General features: G+C 50.6%; 1 protein-coding gene across 1 annotated transcript; it reads right to left on the bottom strand.

Annotated features, from left to right (window-relative positions):
* Positions 1–382: 382 nt before the first annotated feature.
* On the bottom strand, positions 383–6,746 carry NACC2 (NACC family member 2). The gene is made up of 5 exons (XM_070955613.1): positions 5,894–6,746; positions 3,096–3,263; positions 2,717–2,822; positions 2,010–2,107; positions 383–1,470 (listed from the first exon to the last, which is right to left on the bottom strand). Exons 1-5 carry the CDS (start codon positions 6,744–6,746, stop codon positions 971–973), a joined length of 1,725 nt encoding a protein of 574 aa, XP_070811714.1. The 3' UTR covers positions 383–970.
* Between the last annotated feature and the right edge of the window lie 6,840 nt (positions 6,747–13,586).

The raw sequence follows: 13,586 nt of genomic DNA, 5'->3' as shown, positions 1-13,586 counted from the left end.
TATGGTTCCCACCATACATCACCCCCACCCCCCAAAATCTCCATTTTGCCCCGAGCAACTAAGCAGGACCTGATCCAAATGGCCTTAGACCGATGCTTTGCAATCTTGGCGGTCGCTTTAAGACGGATCGACTTCAACTCCCAGAATTCCGTGCTGGCCGGGGAATCCTGGGAGTTGGAAGCCTTAAAGTGACCAAGTTTGAAACCGCTCTAGGTAGGAAACCGAGGTACCTCAAAGCTACCTCAAACCCAGAATGCTTTCGGGCCAGAGCTTCCTCGCAAACGGAAAGGAAGCCGGTCATCATTTTCTTTGCAAGCATGCCAGGGGACCAGACGGAGGTTGGTCTCGTCCTGCCCTCCGGGAACCAGGGAAGAAAACGCAAGGAGAAAACGGGTGAGAAGTTGGAGGAGAGGAAAGGAAAGATATCCCAACTTTTTTTATGTCCACGAGTGTGGGGAACGTAGCTCCCCGTTTACTACAATGGTGGTTCAGGGAGTTTTTCCATGTTGCTCAACAATGCAAGATAGATCTGAGCCAAGCACCTGCGTCAAACTGAAGCGAGTCAAACCAGGATAACGATCACAGCTAACTTCTCCCAAGACCAGATGGCCGGTTCTTTGCTGCTAAACAGGACGGCGGTGGGGTGGGTAGGCGGGTGAAGAGAGCCTCGTTCCTTATTTTTTTTTGGGGGGGGGAAGGAAAGGAACCCCCGCTACTCCTTTCTGTACCAATCTGGGAAACAAAGGGGCTCTTCCCACCTTGGTGGCAACTTCGTCGATCCTAAAGACACGAGCAGACTCAAAAAATCAAATTTTCTCAGGCAACGGTAGCAGTTCAGTAGGTAAATGGTTTGATCATATGGGGGGTTGTTGATTTTTGTTTGTTTCTTTTCTAATTAATAAGAACATGCAAGCAGCTTTAGGATTACAGATCCTTCCAGAGAGCGACTCCCCACCCGTGGCGGTCTGGTTCATAAGGGGGCCCCGTAGGTCGCTTCCGGTCGCCCCGCAGGAGTTTCCGGCCGGGCGGGGGACCCCGATCCTTCTTCAAAGGGCTGTGAGGTGCTTTGGGTATCGGAAGCCATGGCTTCTGGGCCGGCCGACTCCTGGATGACCGAGCTGGCCCCTTCGCCCTCCTCGCTCGGCTCGAACAAGGGGGCGGTCCCGTTGCTCTGGTCGACCGTGACGGTGTTAGTTCTGAGGGCCACAATCGTCCCAGAATCCCCTCTCCTTTCCGCATAGATCCGTTGTTCAAACATCTGAGCGCTGGAAGGCTGGAATTCGGGGTCCAGGAGGACGTTGGCGGTGGTGGAGCCCATGACAGACCGGTACATCTCCATCCCCTCGGGCAGCATGGACTTAATCTTGGGCAGCCATCGCTTGCGCACTCGCCGGGCGTTCGTGCACATGTCGGCCGCGATGACGTTCATCTCGCTTTCCTTGAAACTGGGGGCAAAATTCTGACAATACACTGCAAAGACAGGGGGGGAGGGGAGAGGGTTTAGCCGAGGGAGGGAAGAGGCTGCGAGGGGGGCTCAAGGGGCGGGCTGGGCAATTACAGCCAGGGGAGGTTTCCCTCAGTGCTGTCCGGTAAGCGAGGATCAAGAAATCAAGGGCATGAAAGGACTTTGAGGAGAGTTCTGGTTGTCTAGACAGATCATGGTGGGGATAGCTTCAGAGTCCCTGCCCGTCCGTCTATCATCCATCCATCCACCTATGTAATTCTATCTATCTATCTATCTATCTATCTATCTATCTATCTATCTATCTATCTATCTATCATCTATTCTTTCTATCTATCTATCTATCTAATCTATCTATCTATCTATCTATCATCTCTCTACCGCTCTATCTCTCTATCAATCATATATCTTCTATTATCTCTCTCTCTCTCTCTCATCTACAGTCTCTCTCTCTCTCTCTCTTTCTCCCTCCTTCCTTGCCTCCCTCCTTAGCTCCCTGTTCCCACCTAGCTGGGCCCAAAAGGGCCACTTGTATCCTCCTACTTACATTTCACAGCATTGAGTACCCGGCTCTCCAGGGGTTTCCGGCTGGGGTCACTGGTGGAAGAACGGATTCCTGTTCCGCAGCTGTTGGCCAAAGTGTTCCTGTTTCCAGAAGAAAGGGAGGGGGGGGGGAGAAAAAAACCTCAGGAAAATATACTTCCTTACAGGTAGACCTCAATTTACAAGTTAGCCTTGCTGGTTGGGGAATTCTGGGAGCTGCAAGGACACCTCTCTGACCTCAGAACAAAACCTCCAGCCAGCCATTATCTCCCACGGCTGGACAGAAGAGCCGGAGGGCTTCAGGCAGATCCTAATCCACCCTAACCCAGTTTAAACATGGAACCCAATGCAGTCCCGTCTTAGCCATGGAAGCCAGCTAAGGAGATGGTGAGTTCTAGTCCTGCCTAAGGCATGAAAGCCAGCTGGGTGACTTTTGGTCAGTCCCTCTCTCTCTCTCTCTCTCTCAGCCCAGCCCACCTCAGAGGGTCGTTATGGGGAAAAGAGGAGGAGGAAAGCGTGTTGGCTATGTTCACTGCCTTGAGCTATTTGTAAAACTATTAATGCTGCGATACAAACAAAATAGATAAATAAAAATTAAAACAATTCCTGGTTTCCGGAGTGCTTTGACGTTCCTTTTTCTGGCTGTAGGAAAGTATTTTTTTTACCCGGTCAAAACATTGAAGAGCTGTGCAGGTGACGCGGCCATCCTACCTGTCGAAGAACGTGGCCAGGAGGCGTCGAAGGAGGACTTTGTGTTTCACACCTGCGCAGAGGTGGCAATTCATGAGCTGCCCTCGGGTGATGTAAACCCCAGAACCTGGGAACAAGAGGAGGAAGAGGAGAAAGGGAGAGAGGCTAAGGACTCAAGGCCCTGTGAAGGAATTCAATTAGATGCTTTTTTTAAGTCAATCAATAATTCCCAGCAGAGCAATTACACCGTTTGATAAATCCCCGGTTTCTCACCGGTTGTGAGTTTCAGGCTTTCATCTGTTATTACTGATGATTATAATTTCCTTTTAACGTTTATGGGGCTCATGGCATAAAGCGGGCCTCGTTTTGCACCCAGATGCAGGCCCTGTTCACACATTACCTGCAACCAATTCAAGTTTCTCTCCAGGATCGCCTTCCGAGTAGAGCTTCGGGTGGCAGCGGTAACCGATCTGGCTAATCAGGCTCGCCGGAAGAGCTACCAAATCGCGCCGGATGAGGACGCAGGAGCGGCTCTCCACGGGAATTTGCTCCGGCTTCTCTGGAGGCCCTTGGGAAGGAGGAGGCGGAGGAGAAAAGTCACACTCGGGAACAGTGTGAAAAACTGTTCTTGCACCTCGGCTCTTTTCTGGACTGATTAGCCCAAAGTCACCCAGCCGGCTTTCCTGAAGAAGGTGGGACTAGAACTCCCCGTCTCCTGGTGAGTAGCCCAAAGTCATCCAGTCGGCTTTCGCGCCTAAGGCAGGACTAGAACTCACCATCTCTGGCTTTCTAGCCTGGTGTCTTAAGCACTAAACCAAACTGGATCTGTGATTATTTCATAGAAATATTACTTGGCGGGTGGATTCAAAATTCAGATGCTTGGCGAACTGCATTGCTGGACGGGAATTATGGGAGCTGAAGTCTCGCAATTCTGCAGGCAACCTGGTTTGGAATAGATTCTGGGTAGATTTTAAAGGCAGAAAGCCAGTCCTGCAATGCTCGGATTCCTGGAGACCTACTACATTTCTCATCTGGTACATAAATTATTTTTATTTATATATTTATTCTGGAGGAGGAGCAGCAGCTGAAAATGCAGGCTGTACTGCACTCGTGTTGAGCCTCCCATTGTTTCAACCATGTGCAGGTTTGAATGCACAGGCCGTCCCTGATTTGTTTAGTAACCGTTTGAAGTTACGACGGCACTGAAAAAAGTGATTTACGGCCGTTTTTCACACTTACGACCACTGCAGCATCCCCAGGGTCACATGATCAAAATTTGGACAGCTGGCGTGTATTTATATCCCATGACCACCGTTTGCGACCTTCCCAGCTGGCTTCCGACAAGCAACGTCAACGAGGCGGCCAGATTCGTTTAACAACCGCATGATTTGCTTAACAACAAACCAACCACAGCCCCAAAGGAGCATAAAACGGAGCAAAATCTCACTCGGCAATGGGAGTTTTGGGCTCGATGGCCGTCAGGACTCCCTGTAAGGGAGGGGTGGGGTGGGGGGTTTATAACAAACTGGCATTTGGTCCAACCACTGTTAGTGATATTTCATCCTTCCTCTCTGGTTTTCCCTGGGCAGCATCCATTTCCCTCCCACCAGAGAGGTTTCTCATGGGAACCAGCAAGTGGGGAAGGATTTCTGCCTTCCGCTTCTCCCTCTTAAAATAGCCCAAGATGCTTATCAATTTGAAAGACAAACACAGCGACCCAAATCAGAGGCTCGGTTCCTGCAGTTAGGAAATCCCAGGTTAGGCACGCACGAGTGGGTATCTATTTCCAGAGCCTCTTCCGCTCATTATTATATATATATATATATTTTCTAAGATGAAGAAGAACATTTTTCTCAGGCTTAATTATAGAGCAGGGACTGTCCCAGGAGCCATGGTAGAAGGTCTCCATCAAATATATCACTACAGGCAGGTTGCAAGAACAAAGAAAGGAGGGAGAAACTCTATACGGGTGATCCCTGACTTAAAACTGCTCCTTTAGCGACCGTTCGAAGTTACAATGGCACTGAAAAAAGTGACTTAAAAACGGTTTTCGGACTTACGACCGCTGCAGCAGCACCCCCATGGGTCACGGGATCGAAATTCAGACACTGAGCAACCGATTCATATTTACGACGTTTGCAGTGTCCCTGGGGTCACGTCACCCCCCCTCCCCCTTTTGCGACCTTCCGACAAGCAACATCAAAGGGAAAGCCAGACTCACTTAACAACCGAGCTACTAACTTAACCAATGCAATGATTCACTTAACCACGGCGGCAAGAAAAGTCGTAAAATGGGGCAAAGCTCACTTAACAAATGTTTCACTTAGTATAAATTCTGGGCTCAATTGTGGTCGTAACTCGAGGACTGCCTGCAGCCACCAGAGGCCCTTCACTCTAGGGAGGCTCAGTTTCATTACTGCTTATAAACAATATTGGGGTTGAGGAATCTGTGCCTCACTCTTTAAACCCACGGAAGGGGGAAAGAAGAAGGAGAAGAAGAAGGAGGAGGAGGAGAAGGAGAAGGAGAAGGAGAAGGAGAAGGAGAAGAACCACCAAGATTTGACAATGATAATCAAACAATCCAAATCCATTTCTTCTGAGCGCCTGGTTGGCCTTCTCAGAATCTCAGAGCAGTGGCTTTCCCTGAGCATGCTGCAAATACAACCAGAGACTTTTAACATTCAATGTTAAAACCCAAATGCGCAATATTTCTTCCACCCAAAGTCAGAAACACACCCCTCTCCTGAACCACAGTTCGGTGTTACCCAAAAGATGGCCAAAGCCAACATTTGAGGTCTGTCTCAGCATAAATGCAGAGGAGCTCAGATGTCTTTGAGTTCAGAAGAGGTAAACAAAAGCTCTAGAAAAGGACTAAGGGGGACATAATAGCAATGCTCCAATATTTGTGGGGGCTGCCACAAAGAAGAGGGGGTCCACCTGTTCTCCAAAGAACCTGAAGGCCCAGCAAGAAGGAATTAAGGAGAAATCTCCTGACAATTATAACAATTAACCAGCAGAAGGACTTGCCTCCAGAACTTATGGAATCTCCATCACTGGAGGTTTTTAAGACGAGATTGGACAACCATTTGTCCGCAATGGTATACGGTCTCCTGGGGTTGGACCAGAAGACCTCCAAAGTCCCTTCCGACTCTGTTATTCTGTTAATAATAACAGGGAAGGGGAAGAAAATAGGGTTACCTGCGTAGCTGCCCGTAGACTTGATGTACATCTGCCCGTATTGCTCTTCCGTCATGGTGTCGTAGGCTTCGTCATCTTCCTCATCCTCTTCGTTGTGGTAGGACGTGGGGCTGTCCGTGGTTGGGATGCTGCTGGCCCCGGGACTCGTCCGCTCGCCCTGGACATACGGAGCCTGCGGGATGTTGGAGATGAGCGGGCCGAGGCTGGGCACCCCGTAGTAGGAGACGCGGGACAGCTTCACCGCCGTGGTGCTCGAGGAGCTCCCTGCCGCCGCGTCTCGCAGGCCCCCCTCCAAGGCCCTCTTGGCCGGCAGCGGCGTCTGCTGCTCCAGGTTCTCGTGCTTGACCCGGGTGAGGAGCGGGATGGGCAGCGAAGGGGACATGACGTAAGGCATGGAGGCCATCTGCACGGGGTTGCAAGGGCTCTGGGGCTCCGAGCCGGCCTCTTCGATCATGGCCGTTTGAGAGTCACAGTGGGGCGAACTGACTTTGAACATGAGGTCGGTCCCTTTCTCCACAATGTGCTGGATCTGCAGGAAGCCGGCTGTGTACATCACCACCAGCTGCTCGCTGGCCGCCATGGTCAGCTTGCCCGTGTAGCAAAAGGAGAGGATCTGTTGGAAGCAAGTGGCCGGAACCGAGCTGGGCAGCTCAAACGCACTTTTGCTGTTCCCGCTAAACAGATCCCGGAAGTACAAACTGCTGGCGGCCAGCACTGCCCGGTGGGCCTTAAAGGCCTGGCCCTTGACCACGATGGAGACATCGCAGTAGAGGCCCAGCAGTCTCTGCTCGTTCAGGGAGCCCAGCACGGTGTTCCCAAAATTGGGGATCTCGATGTGCAGCATCTGAGACATGTCTCCCCTCCGTCCTTACGCGTTCAGCGCCGCGACAGCCTCCAACAGAAAGTGCATCTATTGGGGGGGGAGGGAGGGGGGAAGGAGAAGAGAGAAGGAGGGAGGGAAAAGGCTTGGTTGAGTTGAATACAGGCAGTCCTCGACTTACAACATTTCGTTCAAAGTTACAAAGGCACTGAAAAAAAGTGACTTAGGACCGTTTCCCACACTTCGGACTATCTCGATGACAGCAATAGCGCTTAGACTTATATCCCGCTTCACAGCCCTTTCTAAGCGGTTTACAGAGACAGCCAATCCATCTGGGTCCTGGTTGGACCCACCTCGGGAAGGATGGAAGGTTGAGCCAACCTCCGGTCAGGATCGAACTCCTGGCAGTGGGCAGGCGTTCAGTTCTCGTCATCTTTTAAGAAGGGACTGAACAGCTATTTGTCTAGAATGGAATAGAGCAGAGGTCTTGAAACTTAGCAGTTTAAAGACTTGTGGACTTTAACTCCCGTAATTCTGGGCGTTGAAGTCCACAAGTCTTAAAGCTGCCATGTTTGAAGACCTCTGGTATAGAGTCTCCTGCTTGAGCAGGGGTTGGACTAGAAGACCTCTAATGTCCCTACCAACTCTTGTTGTTCTGTTAGAAGTATCCTCGGATGGACCCCATCAGTTCTTGTTATCTCCTTGGTGTGGGCCAGCAAGTCTCCAAAACTTTTCTCCTCCACGGAGGAGCCTCTTCCGCACTTGGTCCTTGGAGCCCAAGGCAGAAAGTGGACAAGGGATCCATCTTCCAGATTTGGGGAGGGTGGGGGGAGAGGAGGGGGAAGGAGGCACTTCTGTGGACGTCTGCCGGGCTCTTGGCTTGGCACCCCAAACTGAAGCATTTTAAGGATGAAGGGAAGCTTCCCGCACACATGCAGCAAAACCCATAAGCAGGAGAAGGAAACGGCCACCTTCAGCTCCTCCGAGAGAAATTCAGCGTGTTTGACTTCGGCAGACGGAGCGAGGCTCCCCATCCTTCCTTCCCTTTCCCCAGCTGGTGCCTCAAATGGGATTACCCAGGGCTGCAACAATTCCCCCCTCCCACCATCGAAACCCCAAGCCCACCCACCTATAGACACCATCACATTTCAACTCTGGGGGGGGGGTCATACGCGGCCAGGAAAGAGGCGGCTTTCCCAAGAGGAGGGAATTAAGAGCCAGGAAAAAAAGAAAGGAGCTTTCTAAACAGATAACTGCATCCCTGGGTGCCAGACTGGCATCTGCCCATCCCACACCCACCCCCATCCCTGGGGGCCAGCCGATGCGATGCGTACCCCTGTGCAGCAAACTTCTGCTCTGCTCAGATCTGCCTGCCTGCTTTCCGGCGGACGGACGTACCTTTAACGGGGGATGAAAACAGGAGCTCGGCTCTTCCCGGGAAGGTCCCTTAAACCAAAGGGAAGAGGAAGGGGCCGAAGGAGGAACAGAAACAGCCGAGCATCCCTTCGGAGTCCCTTCCTCCTCCTCCGCCCGGCCGATGAGAAGCTCCTGGTTTTTTCCAGCTAAGTCCGATTTCTCTAGCAGCGGCGGTGGTGGCAGCGGCGGCAGCAGCAGGAAGATCCAGGGCTGGCAGTCCCGGTGGTGGCTGGATGGTGGTTGAACGGTTCAGCCAGTTCCCTGCAATGAATAGCAGCCTTTGATAAGGTTCCCGGTGCAAATGCCAATTTCGAAGCAGGGAAAAAGGGGGGAGGGGGGCACAGAGAGAGAGAGAGAGAGAGAGAGAGAGAGAGAGAGAGAGAGAGAAAGGAAGAAACTGGGATGGGGTGGGGGTGGGGGAGGAAATCAATGCCAGGGAAATGCTGTGAAGTCTTGGTTCAAGACAGACTTCTGATGAGTCACTGCAGCCCGAACAAAGATGGCAGATATACTGCACCCTGCTGATGAGACGATGCCCCACCAGCCACCACCGCCAAAGAGTGCCGGGGGGGTGGGGGGTTGTTCTTTCTTTCTTTCGGCTTTCTTCTTCTTCTCCTCCTCCTCCCCCACTCCCCCCTCTTCCACCTTCTCACTTTTTTGGGAGGGGGGGAAGGGAGGGGAATTTATGGTGCGGGTTTTGCATATGAATTGCCAATTGTCAAGCCCCCCCCCCCCTTTCCTCTGCCACTCTCTAGGACATTTGGAGTGTCAGAGCAGTTCCAAGTCTTTCAAGCAATCTGCAGTGCTGATGCAGCTTTTGGGTTAACCCCCTCCTGGATGGAGAGGAGTTGAATTGAATTGAATGGCTTCATTTGGCCAAGCGGGACGAGACAGACCCACACGAGGAATTTTTGTCTCCGGTGCGGAAGCACAGAAGCGTACATGCAAAGCAGCAGTGAGAATAATAATAACATTATTATTCACATTTAATATGCGAAGGCAGCAAAATCGCACAAACTGATTACAAAGCTAGACACGACCGAGTTGCTAAATTAATCCACTGGTCATTATGTAAAAAATACGATATTCCTGCATCCAAAAAGTCATGGGAACATAAAGTGGAAAAAGTGATAGAAAATGAGAAGGTGAAGATCTTGTGGGACTTTCGAATACAGATGGATCGTCAGTTGGAACACAACACGCCAGATATCACAGTTGTCAAAAACCGAAACGTACAATTTATTGACATCGCGGTACCAGGAGACGCCGGAGTCGAAGAAAAAGAACCGGGAAAAAAAAATCACGAAATATCGCGACCTGGCCATCGAAACTACACGGCTATGGATGTAACATGTCACAGTGATACCCACTGTCATCGGGGCACTTAGTACCATGTCCAAGAATTTTATAAGGAACATCAGCAAATTGCAGCTTCCTGCAATCACACCAGCGGAACTGCAAAAAACTGCACTACTCAGAACATGGTACATCTTAAGAAGGTCCTTGGTTGATCCCTAGGACGCTGGCAGAAACCCCTATCAACCATTAGCACCAGTCCATGGTATTTGTGATGCATTTTTAAATGTTCAGCTGACTGAGTTTCATGTTTAATGAATAAAGTAAATAATAATAATAATAATAATAATAATAATAATAATAATAATAATGCGTTGGAAGATATGTGAGAAATACTATTTGCCTGCAAGCAAGAACTGGGGGGCTCAGTTCATAGAAAAACAAAGAAGTTAAAAACTCTGGGACTTTAGAATGAAAACAGACAAGCACCTGCCAGGTAACACCCTGGACTTTACAATTGTTGATAAGAAAGACCCCCCCAAAAAGTCTGGATAATGGATATGGCAGTTCCTGGGGACAGCAGAAGAGAAGAGAAAGAACTGGAGGAGGTCACAACATACAAAGACCTTTATTGATAGAAATGGAACGACTGTGGCACAAGGAAGCGAAGGCAGGACCAGCAGTCATTAGGCGCCTTGGGTGCAACTGCAAAACATCTGGAGCTCCACTTGAACACTATCGTCGGCATTGACAAAAATCCCCGTCGGTCAATTGCAAAAGGCGGCTTTACTCGAAATAGCTTACATTCCCGTGACGAGACCCCTAAAGCCACAAAACATCAACAACTGCCTATTCCGGGTGCTTGGAAAGGACATCTGGCCGACTGTGGGACCAGTCATGATACCAATAAAAGGGGAAGTAAGGAAGATCATAAGGAGGATAAATAGTACTATTACAACCATACTATGTGGGTTAACATATAGAGAACTGGGAGAAGGAAGTGTTCACGAGGCTGGGAGCATCCTCTGTTCATCGGCCTCTCCGTAAACTCTTCCGGGCCATCTTGGCAAGAAAGTGGCTTGTTTGGGTTCCCCAATCCAAGCCAAACCCTCCTCCCAGCTAAAATTGGGGGCTCAGAGACAATCGATCGGAGGAGAGGAAGCAGGGTGAAGGGACAGAATAACAGTACAACAGAATACAGGCAGTCCTCAACTTAGGATCACAACTTAGCCCAAAATTTTGGCTGCTAAGGGAGACATCTGTTCATTTTGTCCCATTTTATGACCTGTCCTGCCACAAGCGGTTATGCGAATCACAGCGGTTGTTAAGATAGTCACACGGTTGTTAAGTGAATTGGGTTTCCCCATTGACTTTGCTTGTCAGAAGGTCGTAGAAGAGGATCGCGTGACCCCCGAGACATTTGCAACCGTCGTAAATATGAGTCACTGACCAAGCGTCTGAATTTTGATTCCCCCGTGACCACGGGGGTGCCGTAAGTGTGAAAAACGGTCCTTTTTGTCAGTGCCGTTTTGACCGTCACTAAATGAGCTGTTGTAAGTCGAGGACTACCTCGAACAGAGTGGCAAGGGAGCGTGCCAAGTGCGAGAAGCGCCGCTTTGGGGGCAGCTTAATAAAGAGCGGCAAAGTTTCCTCTAGCGTGGAAAAGTCAGGAAAATGATCTTGAGAGAAACAGGGCAAGGATCGTCACCGCTTCTCTGCAGGCCAGGGGAAGAAACTTTCGGAAGAAACTCGGACAGACGCTCCCTTAATTCACGGAAGGACAAGAGGGAGGGAAGCCCACTACAATCGGACCTTCAGGATTCGGTGATGGCCAACCATCTCAATTCAAACAGTATCGGGAGGGGGAAGAGAAAGCGCATCCCATAATAAGCCACCTGGCTAAATCCGGGCAGCCGAGACTGGCAAAGATACTGGCAGAATCAAACCAGGTTAAATTAAAGGTGGTCAGCTAACAAGGAACTGCCAGCATCCTGCGTTCATGCCTCTGCTAAAATTGCTCTCCAGATACCCAGGAAGGATTTTAGAAATCTGGGTATCCGGTACAGGTCATCCATGACTTACAACCACTCATTTAGCGACCGTTCGAAGTTACAATGGGCAATGGAAGTTGTGACGGCGAATTTTTGCTCAGTGTTCGAAAGTCCAGGACGGATGCTCTTCTTACAGATGGAACTACAACTCCCAAGATGCCACTGGTGGCCGGTTCTGAGAGTTGCAGACCCAATAGATCGGGAAGGCTGCCCCGTTAGGGGAGAGAACCTTCCGGACCCCCGGAGGGGTCTAGGAGAACTTCTTCTCGTGTTAAGAAGCAAAAGGCCCTGGAAATTTCTCCAGCAACTGCATCCCGTTTGGCTCTTAATTTGGGGTATGCGTTTGGCATGCCCGCCAGGTGGCATCTGTGTCCCAACGCCATCTTTCTCCAAGACAGTCCTTTCCTTGTTCAGCCGAGAAACGCTGCCACCCGCCCCGGCCGGCTGCAGAAATGTGCCCCTTGGCACAATGCAAACTCCTGAGCCAGCCTTGTTTTGAGGGAAGGGATGCTGCCCATTGAAGGGGAGATTCCTTCCGTAAATGTATTCTTCTCTCCGGTGCCAAAACTTTGGGCATCCTACGATTGCTTCCCCCCTCGAGAAAAAGCTCTCTGCCCTGGGGAGAGACGTAATGCAATTCTGCAGCCTGCTGTGAAATGCTGCAGTTTAATAGCTTCTCTGGCTAGGCTTGGTCTTAACCAATAAAAGAAAACGAGGTTTATTTGCAAAGTGTGGGGGGGGGGGGCAATTGGGATCTAGAATCATAAGGGGGAACAAGTGCTGTGATCCCCCACTCCAAGCGCTGACAGGTTGAGAAAACCTTCTCAAACTTGAAACATGGCCCAGATGCGTAGACGTCAACTCCCAAAATTTTCAGCCATGACCACATGAAAGTCATCGCTAGGAAATCTGGAAATTGAAAGCTGCCTCCAGAGATATGGAGCTCAGCTCTCAGAATTTCTCAGCTTGCATGGCCATTGCTAAGGATTCTGGGCATCGATGACTAAACATCTGGAGACTTAGAAGAAGGTAAGAGTTGAGGAGGGCTTGGTCCACCTTCTCCAACCTGGCGCCCCTCCAAGTTGTGTGGAATTTCAACGGTCCCTTCCCTCGGCCAGCATGGTTGCGATTCCGTGATTTCATCTTATTTCGCTGACCTTGTTTATATTAATTATCTACCTAAGGTGAAGGCCAGCAGGATGAGGAAGGCGCCTCTCTCAACATCCAAATTCAAGGTCCAGGGGAAAGAGAAAACAACAGCGCAGACCGAGAGAGGAAGAATGGAATCACGTCACAGCATAAAGAGAAGCCCGTGAAAATAAAAATAAAATTAAAAAGTCTCTAGGGATGTGTAGGGTGGGAGGGACCATCGGTGCAAGGAGAGCCAGAGGACCATAACTGGACAGCCATGTTCTCTCCACCTTCCGCGGAATCCCTCCTTGACAAATTATGCGCTCTCAAAAGGGTGACAACCAGCCCTTAAGGGGGAAATCTACTGGCTTTCTTTCAAGGCAAGCTCCGTTCTCCAGATGCCCCGAATCAACTTGGGGGGCAGCCGGAAAGCTTCCCAGAAAACCACTTCCCACCTTTGGTCCTGCCCGCCTCAAAACTGGACCAAAATAACTCAAGCAAGAGATCCCACCCCGCTTTGACTTTCTTCCCATGCAGACCCCCCTCCTCCAAATTCCCACAAAGGGACCCCTCCCCATTTCTCCAGTCCTGCAGACTCCCCCTCCGCCCCTCCCGCAAACTCAAGGCATCCCCAAGAGAGTTTTATCTCAAGCCCACCCCCCCCATTTCCCAATGACAGCGTTCTCCACGATCCAGACCGAAGGGCAAGATGCAGCCCACCTTAGGTGCCCGGCACGGGGAGAGGGGCGAAGGGAAAAGAGCCGAAGGAGAAAAGCAGGCAGCGCCACCGACACACTCACAACAACGCCCCCGGAGAGATTCCTCCTTGCTTCGGCTCCCTGCCTGGGGATGGTGGACGGCCTGAGCAATGGGGTTTCTTCGCCCTCCCTCCCTCCAGCCACTTACTCTGTGAGTCAGCAGAAAGAGGCATGAGCTGCCTACTCCTGATGCAACCACACGGGGAGTTTAGGAGAGAGAG

The sequence above is a fragment of the Pituophis catenifer genome, unplaced genomic scaffold, assembly GCF_029215685.1.
Source record: "Pituophis catenifer annectens isolate HBS135680 unplaced genomic scaffold, rPitCat1.0.hap2 SCAF_17, whole genome shotgun sequence".
NCBI lineage: Eukaryota > Metazoa > Chordata > Lepidosauria > Squamata > Colubridae > Pituophis > Pituophis catenifer.
The sequence above is the reverse complement of the archived record's forward strand: the minus strand, read 5'-3'. Positions and strand labels throughout refer to the sequence as shown.

Excerpts from the sequence above, each read along its gene's own strand:
- NACC2 (XM_070955613.1), bottom strand. The coding sequence starts at position 6,746 with ATGTCTCAGATGCTGCACATCGAGATCCCCAATTTTGGGAACACCGTG. Across the intron at positions 2,108-2,716 it reads CTGGCCACGTTCTTCGACAG|GAACACTTTGGCCAACAGCT; the intron begins GTAGGATGGCCG and ends TTCTGGAAACAG. Across the intron at positions 1,471-2,009 it reads GGTACTCAATGCTGTGAAAT|TGTATTGTCAGAATTTTGCC; the intron begins GTAAGTAGGAGG and ends CTGTCTTTGCAG.